The sequence below is a fragment of the Pogoniulus pusillus genome, chromosome 40, assembly GCF_015220805.1.
Source record: "Pogoniulus pusillus isolate bPogPus1 chromosome 40, bPogPus1.pri, whole genome shotgun sequence".
Taxonomy (NCBI): domain Eukaryota; kingdom Metazoa; phylum Chordata; class Aves; order Piciformes; family Lybiidae; genus Pogoniulus; species Pogoniulus pusillus.
Window position 1 is genome coordinate 1,912,674 of NC_087303.1, and position 14,896 is coordinate 1,927,569.

Genomic DNA, 14,896 nt, shown 5'->3' on the forward strand with positions numbered 1-14,896 from the left:
CCCCCCCCCCCTTTTTCTGCTGCTTTTAGTAGGGGGGGGAGGAAGATTTGGGAGGAGGAGGAGGTTTAAACCTCTTCTTTTTACCCCCCCCCCTTTTTCTGCTGCATTTAGTAGGGGGAGGAAGATTTGGGAGGAGAAGGAGATTTAAACCACTTCTTTTTACCCCCCCTCTTTTTATGCTGCTTTTAGTAGGGGGGGAGGAAGATTTGGGGAGGAGGAGGAGGTTTAAACCACTTCTTTTTAACCCCCCCCTCTTTTTATGCTGCTTTTAGTAGGGGGGGAGGAAGATTTGGGAGGAGATTTAAACCACTTCTTTTTACCCCCCCCCTCCTCTTTTTCTGCTGCATTTAGTAGGGGGGGGAGGAAGATTTGGGAGGAGGTTTAAACCTCTTCTTTTTAACCCCTCTCTTTTTCTGCTGCTTTTAGTAGGGGGGAGGAAGATTTGGGAGGAGGAGGAGGAGGTTTAAACCTCTTCTTTTTAACCCTTCTCTTTTTACGCTGCTTTTAGTAGGGGGGGGAGGAAGATTTGGGAGGAGGAGGAGGTTTAAACCACTTCTTTTTAACCCCCCCCCCATTTTCTGCTGCTTTTAATAGGGGGGGAGGAAGATTTGGGAGGAGGAGGAGTTTTAAACCTCTTCTTTTTACCCCCTCCCTCTTTTTATGCTGCTTTTAGTAGGGGGGGTGAGGAAGATTTGGGGAGGAGGAGGAGGTTTAAACCACTTCTTTTTAACCCCTCTCTTTTTGTGCTGCTTTTAGTAGGGGGGGGAGGAAGATTTAGGAGGAGGAAGAGGAGGAAGGTGGTTAAAAAAAAAATTCACCCTGAAGTCTTTTTGGGACCAATCGAAGGTTTCTTGAGTCCCTCCTTAGCTTTGTGTTGCTTTTTCGTTCGGGTTTGAGTTCTTTTCTCCCTTCCCCTCCCCTTTTTTCCCCCCTTCCCAGTTTCTACATTCACAGTTAAAGGGATTCAAGAAGGAAACCAAAAGGCTCTGGGCTGAGGTTTGAGAGATGATGGAATGGGAGGCTCTGAACATTCCTTCAGTGGAGCCCTAGAAAGAGACTTTTTATTGGTTGCTTTCTTTGGGGGTTGTTTTTGGGAGGGAGTGAATTTTTTTTTCCTCTACTTTCTCACTTTTTTTTTTTCTCCATGTTTCTCCCCCTCCCTCCTCCCCTCTCCCCCTCCCCAATTCATTGCTTCAGTCTTTGCCTCATTTATAACCATCACTTAAAGCTGCCCCAACTTGGGTCAGTCGACAAAATGCAACAGGTTTAAACCCCTTGGATGTTAGAGGGGGGGGGGGGGAGGGGGTTGTTTTTTAGGGAGGAGGAGGGGAGAGGGAGGAAGAGGATAGGAAGGAGACCCCCCCCCAAAAAAAAAACCCAAACATAATCAACCTAAACCAAAACCCAACAAAAGCAAAAGCCCCAAACTGCAACGATTTGAAGTTGAGAATGTGGACACTGCCTCACATTCACACACACTCACTCCCCAAACCCCACAGCTAGGCTGAAGATCCTTCCCCTCCTCTCCCTCCCCTTCCCCTCCTCTCTCCCTCCCCTTCCCCCTCTCCCCAACCCCTTCCCCACCTCTCCCTCTCTCTCCCTTTATCCTCCTCCACCAAGGTGATGCCAGCAAAGCGCTCGGACAGCTCCGCACCAACCACCTCCTGCTTCCCCCATCAACCCCTCCTTCAACCCTCATCCTCCTCAACCCTTCCCCCAACAAAACAACCTTCCCCCCACCCCCCCTCCCCCTCCCCAAAAATCATCCAACAAAACAAAGAAATGATCTCTGAAGCACCACAGCTGAGCTCAGTTTTCCTCTCCTCTCCACCTGGGCTGGGTGGGTTCCCTCCCGCGCTGGGCGACGCCGAAGAAGCCAACTCCTTAGCTCCTGCCTTGCCTTGGGCTGGGGTTGGTTTTCTTCTCCTCTCCCCCCAAAGTTGTGGAGATCTCCTCCCAAGGAAGGGTTGTTTGGGAAGGGGGGGGGAGGAGGTGAATAGATTTTGGGAGGAGGGGGGGAAGGGGAAAGGGAAGGGTTGGGGGGAAAAAAAAAGATACACTTCATTGGGTTTGGTTTCTTTTTGCTTCTCAAAGTCCAGTGCTCAAAGCTTGGCTGCCAGCTGCTGCCAGCTGCTGCTGCTGCTGCTGGGGTGGGATTCTCAACGTGGTGGTGGTTGGTTGGTGGTTGGTGGTGTTGTTTCCAAGCCTCACTCACTCATCCTCTCATGCCCAAACACTCAGCATCCGTGCACACTCCTCACTTCCAGGTCGGGTCTCAAAAGATTGGAGATCATTTTCTTCAGCTGGGTCTGTTTTTGTTTTTGCCTCCAGTGGGGGTCAACTCTCAGATGGCATCCCAGAGGTACCAGATCTGCCCAGGGGGGAGAGAGGCAGAGAGAGGTGGTGAGGCTGGGAAAGAGCTCTGAGGGTCAGAGAGGTAAAGGGAGGAGGTTGGATGGGAGATGCAGCAGGGGGTGTGGAATGGGTTGGAAGAGAGGGTCAGAAGCAGGCATGGAATGGAATGGGTTGGATTGGAAGGGAGCTTCAAGGTCAGTCATGGAATGGGTTGGGTTGGAAGGGAGCTTCAAGATCAGTCATGGAATGGGTTGGATTGGAAGGGAGCTTCAAGGTCAGTCATGGAATGGGTTGGGTTGGAAGGGAGCTTCAAGATCAGTCATGGAATGGGTTGGGTTGGAAGGGAGCTTCAAGGTCAGTCATGGAATGGAATGGGTTGGATTGGAAGGGAGCTTCAAGATCAGTCATGCAATGGGTTGGGTTGGAAAGCACCTCCTGGGAGCCCCTCAGCCCCTCCAAGGAGCCCTTCACAGCCCCCAGAGCACCTCCTGGAAGCCTCTCAGTCCCCAAAGCCACCCCTGGGAGCCTCTCACAGCCCCCAAAGCACCTCCTGGGAGCCTCTCAGCCCCACAGCAATCCTTGTGAGTCCCTCAGCCACCCCTGGGAGCCTCTCTCAGCCCCTAGAGCCAGGTCTGGGAACCCCTAAGCCAATCCTAGGAGCCCCTCAGCCCCCAAAGCCACCCCTGGGAGCCCCTCAGCCCCTCCTGGGAGCCTCTCACAGTCCCCAGAGCACCCCCTGGGAGCCTCTCAGCCCCACAGCAATGCTTCTGAGTCCCTCAGCCACCCCTGGGAGCCCCTCACAGCCCCCAGAGCACCCCCTGGGAGCCTCTCACCACATTCCTCCCTCCTGTTTGCTGTGCTCCAGCAGCCCCCAGCCAGGGCTTAGTCTGCAGGAGCCCAGAGGAGCAAGCAGCAACCTCCCAGAGAAGAAAAGCTTTGTGCAAGCAGCTCCTTCAGGTCTCAGCAGTGGAAGCAATGCCCTGGCAGTGCCAAGCTGAGGTGGTGGGTGGTTGGCAGCCCTTACCAGGCTTGATTCTTCAGCTTCCTCAGCTCTTTAGTTGCCCAGGTTGCCAGGGTCTTTGTTTTGTTCGTCTTGGATCTCCTGCCCTCAGTTAGCAGCTCATGGATCATGGGCCTTGCTTCTACTAACTTCAGCACATCTTTGCCAAAGGCTGTACACAAATCCCTGCAGGAGCAGCAGAGGAGAATGGGGCAGGGAGGAAAAAAAATTAACCACCAAGGGGATTTGAGAGGTTGGAGAATCACAAAGAGCAGCAGCAAGGAGGGAGAGAGGCTCCTGGGGCAGGCTTGGCTGGGATCAAGTCCAAGCTTCCTGGTCACTAAAGCAGGGATTCATAGGAAGGTCACCAAAGGTCACCAAAGGAGAGGATTTATAGGATGGGTTGGATGGACTCTAAAAGATGATCCAGTTCCAGCTGCCCTGCCCCAGGAAGGGACATCTGCTGCCAGCCCAGGGTTGCTCAAGGGCCTCATTCGACCTGGTCCTGAGCAGTTAGGAGGCTCCAGAGCCTCCCCCCTGGGCAACCTGTGCCCAGTAACTCCCTCCTCATGTCCACATCTGAATCCAGTCTGGAATCCTGGAGTGGTTTGGGTTGGAAGGGACCTGCAAAGCTCATCCAGACCAAGCCCCTGCAGGCAGCAGGGACACCTCCACCAGAGCAGGCTGCTCAGAGCCTCACCTTGAGCACCTGCAGAGATGAGACCTCAAGCACCTCCCTGGGCAGCCTCCTGCAGTGCTGCAGCAGCCTCCTGGTGCACAACTTGTTCCTCACATCCAGTCTCAGCCTGCTCTGCTCTCACTGCAGACCTCTGCAGGCTGCTCAGAGCCCTCTGGAGCCTGCTCTGGAACCTCTCCAGGGATGTGGCCTCAGCTTTCCACTCTCCCTCACCACCTCCACACCAGGCTAAGGAACTGCAAAGCAGCTCCAGAGAGCCAAAAGGTGGCAGGAGCAAAATCAACTGGTTCCAGCTCATGACTGGAGTGTGTCTGGCCTCAGCTTCCTGGCTGAGGGCCCAGAGAGTGCCATGGACCTCCCCAGGCACTGCCAAGGTCTGAGCTGCACAGCATCCAGCCCCCCCCTGCTGTGGTGACTGATCCCAGCAGCAGGAGGAGTGCTGAAGGCTCCCCTGAAGCTGTGACTGGAGACACTCAACCTCCTGCCCAAAAATCCACATCCCCAACCCAAACCCAACACCAAACCCACTCCAAACCCCCCATGCCCACCCCCACCCCCAGGGACCTGAGGTCAAAGTGGCCTTGATGATTTCAAAGCCCCAGGGTGAAAGATCCTGGGACCAACTTCCACCTCCACCTCCTGGGCTCCAGCCCCTGCCAAAGGCTCTCACCAACATAACCACTTCACACCTCAGGGTGAAACCTCCCCCAGCAGGCTGCAGCAGCCCCAAAACTGCTCTTCAATGTGAGGCAGGGTTAAAGAAGCCTCCAAAGCAGGTCCAGAGGCTGCTGGGGGGGGCAGGGAGGACTCTTACCCTATGAGCCCAGCAGCACAGGCCACGACCCCATCGGTGTGATCCTCATCTCCAGCAATGTGGTCAATGTAGGACAGGATAAACTCTACTCTGGGCTGCACCAGCATCACATCAGCTGAAAGGGAAGGGCAGGGTGGGGGACACAGCTCCTGCCTCCAGAGGCTCTTCCTCTGCACAGGCTGAGCTCAGCAAGAGTCCAAACTGGAGGCCAGAGGAGGTCTCCGAGGGGTTGGAAGGGAAAAGGCTCTGGGAGCAGTCCCTGCTCTGGGCAGGGCAGGCAGAGAACCAGGGAGGTTGGCAGAGACCCCCCCGAGGGTCAACCACCCCCCCACACACACCCCCGAGGCCACAGAATGGTTCAGGTTGGAAGGGAGCTCAAAGCTCAGCCAGTTCCAACCCCTTGCCATAGGCAGGGACAGCTCCCACGAGAACAGGCTGCTTGAGGCCAACAAACCCCCACCAGGGCCAACAAACCCCCTCCAAGGGCCAACAAACCCCCACCAGGGCCAACAAACCCCCTCCAGGGGCCAACAAACCCCCTCCAGGGGCCAACAAACCCCCTCCAGGGGCCAACAAACCCCCTCCAGGGGCCAACAAACCCCTTCCAAGGGCCAACAAACCCCCTCAAAGGGCCAACAAACCCCCACCAGGGCCAACAAACCCCCTCCAGGGGCCAACAAACCCCTTCCAAGGGCCAACAAACCCCCTCCAAGGGCCAACAAACCCCCTCCAAGGGCCAACAAACCCCCTCCAAGGGCCAACAAACCCCCTCCAAGGGCCAACAAACCCCCTCCAAGGGCCAACAAACCCTCTCCAAGGGCCAACAAACCAACCCACCATGGCCAAACCCCCCCAAAAGGGCCAACACCCCCCCCCATGCCCCCAAGTGCCACCTGTGGGTGCAGGAGCTGTCTGCTCCCACCCAGAGGGGCATGAGCAGGCAGCAGCCCATGGCTGTGACACCCAGCACAGAGCAGCTCCTCCTGCTCCCCTCTGGCCCTTCAGGCACAGACCCAACTGTGGGAGACTCAAGGAATGGTCTGGAGAAGCCTCCCAAGATCCTCTGAGCCAAACCATCAGAGCCAACCCCCAGCAGAGCCAGCAAAGCCACAGCCCCAGAGGCCACATCCACTCATCCCACCTCCAGGCATGGAAGAGGCTCCACCACCACCCCTCCAGGCATGGAAGAGGCTCCACCACCCCTCCAGGCATGGAAGAGGCTCCACCACCCCTCCAGGCATGGAAGAGGCTCCATCACCCCTCCAGGCATGGAAGAGGCTCCACCACCCCCACTCCAGGCATGGAAGCGGCTCCACCACCCCCACTCCAGGCATGGAAGAGGCTCCATCACCCCCACTCCAGGCATGGAAGAGGCTCCACCACCCCCCCTCCAGGCATGGAAGAAGCTCCACCACCCCCCCTCCAGACATGGAAGAAGCTCCATCACCCCCTCTCCAGGCATGGAAGAAGCTCCATCACCCCCCCTCCAGGCATGGAAGAAGCTCCATCACCCCCCCTCCAGGCATGGAAGAAGCTCCATCACCCCCCCTCCAGGCATGGAAGAAGCTCCATCACCCCCCCTCCAGGCATGGAAGAAGCTCCACCACCCCCCCTCCAGGCATGGAAGAGGCTCCACCACCACCCCTCCAGGCATGGAAGAAGCTCCATCACCACCCCTCCAGGCATGGAAGAAGCTCCACCACCACCCCTCCAGGCATGGAAGAGGCTCCACCACCACCTCTCCAGGCATGGAAGAAGCTCCACCACCACCCCTCCAGGCATGGAAGAAGCTCCACCACCCCCCCTCCAGGCATGGCAGAGGCTCCACCACCTCCCTGGGCAGCCTGGACAGGAACTGCTCCTCATGCCCAACCCAAACCCTGCCCTGGGGCCCCCTGAGGCCATTCCCTGTGGCCCAGAGGGGCTGCTGGGGTGGATGTACTCACGGTGAACGTTCTCTTGGTCTCCCTTCAGGCCCTGGACAATGCCAGTGTAGGCCTCCAGGCAGCCCTCCCTCAGCTCATTCAGGTAGTCCACCATGTCATAGTCAGACTGGAAGGGCAGAGGCAGCTGATTAGCAGTGCCCTGGGGGGGGCTCTGGGAGCCTTTGCCCCTCTCTGGGAGCTGGGAGGGGCTCACCTTGTCCACCTGGGCTTGGGATGCCTGCTGCAGGGTGTTGAGGACAACATCCAGGTACTTCTTGAACTCTCCTCCTATGGCAAGGGCAATGTCACCAAAGACAGAGAGGATCTGAGGCTTCACAGACCTGTGAACGTTCTCATTCTGGAAGAGATGGCAGCAGAGTCAGCTCCAACCTCTGCACAAGGGCAGGGGAGGGCCAAGGGATGCAGCCTGGACTGGCTCAGCTTGGGAGGGACCTCAGAGTCCTGCAGGGTTAAGGGACTGAGCTTTGTAGCCACCAAATCAGACTCACAGGGACCTCAAACTACTTCAGCCTGAAGGCATCTCAGAGTGGCTCAGCTTGGAAGAGAGCTCAGAGATCAGCCAGATCCAACCTCCTGCCACGGGCAGGGACAGCTCTCAGCAAGGCTCAGCTGCTCAAGGTCTCATCCAGCCTGGTCCTCAGCACCCCCAGGCAGGAGGCAGCCACAGCCTCCCTGGGCAGCCTGTGCCAGGCTCTCACCACCCTCACACTCAGCTCCTTCCTCAGCTCCACTCTCAGCCTGCTCTGCCTCAGCTCCAAACCATTCCCCCTTGGGCTGGCTCCAGACCCCCTCAGCAGAAGTCTCTCTGCAGCCTCCCTGCAGGCTCCCTCCAGGCACTGGCAGCAGCTCTCAGCTGCCCCTGGAGCCTTCTCCTCCCCAGCTCCCTCAGTCTGTGCTCACAGCAGAGCTGCTCCAGCCCTGGGCTCAGCTTTGTGGCCTCCTCTGGCCTCACTCCTCCACCTCCTGTGTCCTTCTCATGCTGGGGACAGCAGTGCTGGAGGTAGGACCACACAGCTCCTCCAGCCCTTGGCTCAGCTTTGTGGCCTCCTCTGGACTCTCCTCACAGCTAAACCCCCAAATCCTTAACTGAGTCCTTGCCCAGGGAACCCTTAACAGAGGCAGGGCAAACCCTGGAGCCTTCTGCCCTGCAGCTCCCTCAGCCTGTGCTCAGAGCAGGGCCCCAGCCCTGGGCTCAGCTTTGCAGCCTCCTCTGGCCTCACTCCACCTCTGTGTCCTTCTCCTGCTGTGACAGCAGTGCTGGAGGTAGGACCACACAGCTCCTCCTCCAGCCCTTGGCTCAGCTTTGTGACCTCCATGGCCTCACTCCTCCACCTCTGTGCCCTCCTCCAGCTGTGCACCCCAGAGCTGGGGGCAGGCTGCAGGTCAGGTCTCACCCCAGGGGCAGACCCAAGCCACTTCCTCAGCCACGCAAACCCTTCCCCCCCCCACCCCCAGCCCCCACCCAAAACCAATCTGGATCCCATTCAAGCAGCAAAGCCAAAGAGTTGTCAAACAGGAGATCCTCAGAGCATGCCTCACACTTCAGCTGCTGCCACCTCCCACTTGCCTCTGGGGGTGCAAGCCAACTGTCAGTCCCCAGCTAATGAGGAGGCAAACACTCACCCCCAGGTTCTCCAGCAGCAGCTGCATCACCTCGTCACAGAAGGGCAGGATGTTGGACTGCAGAGCTCTGCACAGGTCCCCAACCAGCCCCACTGTAGCCAGGCAAACCTGCAGGCAGGACAGCACAGACAGCTTCCAGCTGCCCACTCGGCCCTCCCCTGCCAGCTAACCCCCCCTGGGCACTCAGAGAGTCAGGGAAGGGGCTGAGGTTGGAAGGGACATTTAAAGACCACACAGGAGGCAGCCCCAGGGGGAGGCAGAGGAGGGGGAGGCAGCCCCAGGGGGGAGGCAGCCCCAGGGGGGAGGCAGCCCCAGGGGGGAGGCAGCCCCAGGGACAGCAGAGGAGGGGGGAGGCAGCCCAGGGACAGCAGAGGAGGGGGGAGGCAGCTCAGGGGCAGCAGAGCTGGGGGGAGCTCAAGGACCACCAGGCTGAGGGGGGGGGAGCTCCCCAAGGACCACCAGGCTGAGGGGGGGGGCAGCTCCCCAAGGACCAGCAGGCTGAGGAGTTTCCCAGATGCACACCTGCTGAACTCAACATCTGTGAGCAGAGGAGGCTCTGGGGCAGAGCAGGTGGCACGGGGATGCCACGGGGGGTGCCAAGGAGGTGCCAGCTCTGCCCCCTACCTGGTACTCAGCATAATTCTTCAGCCCAATGCCCAGGAATGGTTTGAAGGCATCCATGTACTTGAGGAACTCTCCACCTAAGACTGGGGATGGAAAAGAGCAGTCAGGGAGGAAAGCAAAACCTCAACCTACAGCCACAGCACACAAAGAAGGGCTCAGAGCAGCTCTGCCCCAGCTCTGCCCTCCCCCCACCCCTTACTGACCTTCCACCAAGGTGCCAACAGCCATCAGGGCATCCTCTTGTACCACCCCTGAGCCTGCTGTGCTCTGGAACATCCTCAGCAGAGAAGCCATCACCACATCAGAGATCTGCAGAGCATCCTGGTGCTGCACCTTCCTCAGCACGTTCTGGGTGGGAAGAGGAGGGAGGGAGGAAGATTGAGGGATCCTTGCAGCAGGGGCAGCAGACAGGCACAGAATGGGTTGGGTGGGAAGGGAGCTTCAGGAGTAGGCAGTGCCAACTTTCCTGCCCTCCTTTGGACCCTCTCCAACAGCTCCACCTCCTCCTCCTCCTCCTCCTCATGTTCTGGGGGGGGACACCAGAACCAGAGGCAGTGCTGCAGGTGTTGAGACCTCAGCAGAGAGGCTGAGCCAGCTCCAAATGCTGGTGACCAAGGTTGGGTTGCTGCAGAGGGAGCTGCTGGCTGCAGCCTGCTGCAGGGAAAATGCTTGGTCAGGGCAAGTGCAAAGCTCCTTTTTCATGTCAGCTGCATTCCACCCCCCAGCTGAATCTGCCTCTTCCTGCTGCCTTGGCTGTTTGGGAGCTTGGGTTATTCACTGGGCCCTGCTCCCATTTGTTCCACCACAGCAATGTGACCATCACCTCCTGCTGCCAAGCACTGGTGGCACAGAAGCTTTGGTCCTAACAGCACAGACTGAAAGCCTCAGAAGCCTTGGCTGAGGAAGTGCAACACAAAGCAGGTCCTCAGCAGCTGCAGCTCAACCTCTCCTACCCTGCAGGAGGGGAGAGGAAATCCACACACACACACACAGGCTGCACCTGGGAGGGCTCAGGTTTGGGCTCCTTGCTGCAAAGAGGGCATGGAAGGGCTGGAGCAGGGCCAGAAAGGCAGCAATGGGTCTGGAGAAGAGGTCTGGTGAGGAGGAGAGTTCAGCCTGGAGAAGAGGAGGCTGAGGGGGAGGCCTCAATGCTCTCTGCAGCTCCCTGACAGGAGGCTGGAGCCAGGTGGAGTTTGGGCTCTTGTCCCAGTGGCATCCTGGGCTGCAGCTGCACCAGCAGAGGTGCAGTGCTGTGCCCCCCCAGGACTCTGGGACCCCCACCACGAGGACAGGAACCTGCTGGAGAGGGTGCAGAGGGCTGGAGAAGCTCTGCTGTCAGGACAGGCTGGGGGAGTTGGGGCTCTGCAGCCTGGAAAAGGCTCCAGGAGGACCTCAGAGCTGCATTTCAGTACCTGAAGGGCTGGGGAGGGACTGTTCAGAAGGGCTTGGGGGGGGTAGGAGGAGGAGCAGTGGATTGGAGCAGGGCAGAGTGAAGTTGGGCATCAGGAGGCAGTTCTGCACAGTGAGAGTGAGGAGAGACTGGAAGAGGCTGCCCTGGGATGTGGCTGAGGCTCCATCCCTGGAGACATCCAAGGTCAGACTGGATGTGAGCCTGAGCAGCCTGCCCCAGCTGGAGCTGCCCCTGCTGCCTGCAGGAGGCTGCCTAAGATGCCCTTGGAGGGTCCCTTCCAGCCCAGTGGCTGCCCTGTGGGCTTCAAGGCAGCAGCACCAAGGCCCAACTGCCCCAGAGGATGCTCTGCTGAGCCTCCTGAGCAGTTATTTTGGGGGGAAAGAGGCTGTTTTCAAGCAGGCTTGGGAGAAGCAAGCAAGGAAGTGCCATGGAGCAGCCCTCCAAGCCTGGCCCTGCTCAGCTGCTTCACCTCAAGGCCATTTCAATCGGTGCCAGTTGAGACAACACCAACCAGGAGAGGCAGATGAAGGAATCCAAGCCAGGAGCCAAGCAAAGGGATGATTCTCTACCACCAGAAGCAGCCCCAGCCCTGAGCATCCACTGCTCTTGATTCCTGCTGCCCTCAATTCTCCTAACTCAGCCTCTGCTGGAGCCTTCTGAACCTGGCAGCACCTCCCAGCTGTCAGCTGGGGCAGCAAAATCCTGCTTCCCCTCCTTCAGACCTCACCAACAGGCTCCAGGCTGCATCCTCAGGGCACAGAAAGGTCTCTGGATCCTTTAGGACCACAAAAGAGAGGAGGCAGCAACTTACCTGTAGAGTAGCACAGAGGAGAGACTGAAGGTCATTGAACTGGATCCTGTCAGAAGTGCTCTGGATGTGAGACTGGAAAAGAGCAGAAGCCAGGTGTGAAAATGCTGCAGCCACAGCCAGGGAAGAGCCAGGAGGAAGCTGGGAAAGACCTCTGAGAGCATCAAATCCAATCCCTAACCCAACCCTGCCAAGGCCACCACTGACCCACAGCCCTCAGCACCACAGCTGCAGGGTTCTGAGTGCACACCACTGCCCTGGGCAGGCTGAGCCAGGCCTTGCCAGCCTGTTTTGGGGAAGAAATTGGTCCTCTTGTTCAAGCTAAACCTCCTCTGGTGCAGCTTGAGGCCACTGCCTCTTGTCCTCAGCACTGAGAGCTGCAGAGGTTCGTTTTAAAGCCATTTCTTCTCCTCCCACACGAGAAGCTCTGCTCAGAGCCTCACCAGATCCAATCAGTTACAAGCACACAGAGCAGACACCACCAAGACCTCAGGGATCAGCTGCTCCAACCTCCTGCCATGGGTAGCTCTCAGCAAGGCTCAGCTGCTCAAGGTCTCCTCCAGCCTGGTCCTCAGCACCCCCAGGCAGGAGGCAGCCACAGCCTCCCTGGGCAGCCTGGGCCAGGCTCTCACCACCCTCACACTCAACAGCTCCTTCCTCAGCTCCACTCTCAGCCTGCTCTGCCTCAGCTCCAAACCATTCCCCCTTGGGCTGGCTCCAGACCCCCTCAGCAGAAGTCTCTCTGCAGCCTCCCTGCAGGCTCCCTCCAGGCACTGGCAGCAGCTCTGAGCTGCCCCTGGAGCCTTCTCCTCCCCAGCTCCCTCAGCCTGTGCTCACAGCAGAGCTGCTCCAGCCCTGGGCTCATCCTTGTGACCTCCTCTCTCCATCAGATGAAGCAGCACAAAGACAACATCAGACCCAGTTTCTTGAGCCTTCTCCTTTGCAGGAGCTTCCCAGCTCAGCTTTTTACTCTTGAAACAGCACAAAGCCAACACCAGACTCAACTTCTGGAACCTTCTCCTTTGCAGGAGCTTCCCAGCTCAGCTTTTTACCCATGGAGCAGCACAAAGCCAACACCAGACTCAACTTCTGGAACCTTCTCCCTTTCAGGAGCTTCCCAGCTCAGCTCTTCACTCTTGAAACAGCACAAAGCCAACACCAGACTCAACCTCTGGAACCTTCACCCTTGCAGGAGGTGTTCCCAGCTCAGCTTTTTACCCATGGAGCAGCACAAAGCCAACACCAGACTCAACTTCTGGAACCTTCTCCTTTGCAGGAGCTTCCCAGCTCAGCTTTTTACCCATGGAGCAGCACAAAGCCAACACCAGACTCAACTTCTGGAACCTTCTCCTTTTCAGGAGGTCCTCAGCTTAGCTTTTCACTCTTGAAACAGCACAAAGCCAACACCAGACTCAACCTCTGGAACCTTCACCCTTGCAGGAGGTGTTCCCAGCTCAGCTTTTTACCCATGGAGCAGCACAAAGCCAACACCAGACTCAACTTCTGGAACCTTCTCCTTTGCAGGAGGTCCTCAGCTCAGCTTTTCACTCTTGAAACAGCACAAAGCCAACACCAGACTCAACTTCTGGAACCTTCTCCTTTGCAGGAGGTGTTCCCAGCTCAGCTTTCCCCCCACCTCCATCTGCAGCACTTGCTGGAGCCTCTCCATGATGACCAGGGTGGTTTTTTGCACAGCAGGGTAGCAATCCTTGGCACTGTTCTTCACTATTTCCATCAGGGACTCGTATGCAGAACTCCTCAGGTTGTTCTGGTGCCCATCAGGTCTGCAAGAGAAAAGAGATTCCTTTGCAGCTCTCAGAGGCTTTAGAAAGAGCTTTGGGTTTGCTCAGCAGGTCACAAAAGAGCTCAGTTTTGGTGCTGTGCCTCTTGCATTCCTCTGCCCCAAAGCCTGGAAGCAAATCCAAGTTGGGAAGCTGCTTTTGGGAGACTTTTCCCCCCTCATGATCAATCATTTCCATCCTCTTCAGGCACCAACAGCAAGCACTGGAGCAAAACAAACCCCCAACGAGCCTCAAGTCCACATCTTGCAGGGTGGGGGATGGCAAGAGTGGGTTGGAAGCTTTGTAGTGACCTAATCCAACCCTCCTGCAGTCAAAGGGACAGCCACAGTCAGGTTGGGCTGCCCAGAGCCTCATCAAGCCCTCAAGGTGGTCTCCAAGGGTGAGCAGCACCTCCCAGGGTGGTGTTAGCCTCACTGGGAGACCACAGAATGGGTTGGGAGCTTTAAAGGTGACTTAACCCAACCCTTCTGCAGTCTTAGAGACATCCACAGCTAAGTTGGGTTGCTCAGAGCCCCATCAAGCCTTCAAGGTGGTCTCCAGGGCTGAGACGCACCTCCCAGAGTGCTGTTACCCTCTCTGGGAGACCACAGAATGGGTTGGGACCTCTAAAGCTGACCTAATCCAACCCTCCTGCAGCCCCAGGGACATCAGCAGCCAGGTTGGGCTGCTCAGAGCCCCATCAAGGTGGGCTTCAGGGGCAAGCAACTAGCTCCAGGGTGGTGCTACCCTGCCAGAACCACAGCACTGCCTGGGTTGGAAAGGCCCTTACAGGTCCAATCCCCCTGCAGCCAGCAAGGACACCTCCAGGCAGGGCACATCCACAACCTCCCTGAGCAACCTGTTCCAGATGTGGCTAAAATCCTGGGAGATGATCCCGTGGGAAGCTTCCTCCCTAGGGATTGGCATTTCACAGCCCAGCTGAGAGCCAAAAGACCTCAGGGCCCTGCTCTTGGGCAGCAGCACTCAGCTCTAGAGCTGCAAAAGAGGTCCCACAGGCTGAGGGAAACAGAGAAGCTGCCCAAAAAGCTCTTCAGCAGGAGGGCTGGAGCCTGCTGGGCTCAGTGTTACCTATCTGCAGTCTCCAGGAGTTTCTGCACTATCAACTCAAAGGAAGAGGACAAGCAGTAGGTTGCAGGCTCCTCCTGATCATCAGCTACATCTGCAGCTTCATAGGCAGCTTCAGCAAGGCTGGAGAAGGCCTGAAACACACAAGCAGCAGTGCTGGGACTCAGCTGAGCTCACCTTCAAGCCCACAAAGTCATCTCCTGAGGTGAACAAGAAGGAGAATCCACTCCCAAACCTCCCAGGGGAAGAGATTTCTCCTCAACCTCCCCTGCTGCAACCTGAGGACATTTCCTCCTGTCCTGTGTCACAAGAGACCACAAAGCCAAAGCCTTCATGGCTGTGTAGGAGCTGAGTTGGCATTCAGAGAGGCACAGAATGGGTTGGGTTGGAAGGGACCTTCAAAATCATCCAGTTCCAACCCCCCCTGCCATGGGCAGGGACACCTCCCACTGAGCCCAGGCTGCTCAAGGCCTCATCCAACCTGGCCTTGGGACCCCTCCAGGCTTGAAGTCTCCACAGGCTTGGATTTGGGGACCTTGGGACACCTCCCACTGAGCCCAGGCTGCTCAAGGCCTCATCCAACCTGGCCTTGGGACCCCTCCAGGCTTGAAGTCTCCACAGGCTTGGTCCTGGGGGGCTGGGATCAGCCCAACTCCCCCTCTCAGCCTCAGCCAGAGGGAGCTGTCCCTGCCCGTGGCAGAGGGTTTGGAACCAGATGGTCTTTGCAGTCCCTTCCAACCCACTCAGAGAC

At 57.7% G+C, this 14,896-nt stretch overlaps 2 protein-coding genes across 3 annotated transcripts in view; both read right to left on the minus strand.

The window, feature by feature from the left end:
• The window catches only part of TBKBP1 (TBK1 binding protein 1), a 10,540-nt gene extending 8,246 nt beyond the window's left edge, over positions 1-2,294 (minus strand). Inside the window, exon 1 of the mRNA XM_064174246.1 lies at positions 2,262-2,294. Within this exon, the coding sequence (XP_064030316.1) occupies positions 2,262-2,294 (33 nt within the window). The remainder of the gene's footprint in view (positions 1-2,261) is intronic.
• Positions 2,065-14,896, minus strand: part of KPNB1 (karyopherin subunit beta 1) — a 32,673-nt gene continuing 19,841 nt past the window's right edge. The window contains exons 12-22 of one of the 2 annotated variants that reach the window (XM_064174455.1): positions 14,149-14,279; positions 12,915-13,062; positions 11,282-11,353; positions 9,263-9,407; positions 9,060-9,142; positions 8,436-8,543; positions 7,006-7,149; positions 6,813-6,918; positions 4,867-4,981; positions 3,380-3,541; positions 2,065-2,371 (exon numbers count right to left, since the gene is read on the minus strand). In XM_064174455.1, coding sequence (XP_064030525.1) covers position 2,371; positions 3,380-3,541; positions 4,867-4,981; positions 6,813-6,918; positions 7,006-7,149; positions 8,436-8,543; positions 9,060-9,142; positions 9,263-9,407; positions 11,282-11,353; positions 12,915-13,062; positions 14,149-14,279 — 1,215 coding nt within the window. In that variant the 3' untranslated portion in view covers positions 2,065-2,370. Of the gene's footprint in view, positions 2,372-3,375; positions 3,542-4,866; positions 4,982-6,812; positions 6,919-7,005; positions 7,150-8,435; positions 8,544-9,059; positions 9,143-9,262; positions 9,408-11,281; positions 11,354-12,914; positions 13,063-14,148; positions 14,280-14,896 lie in introns of those variants that run through there. The other variant, XM_064174454.1, reaches the window with a different exon arrangement.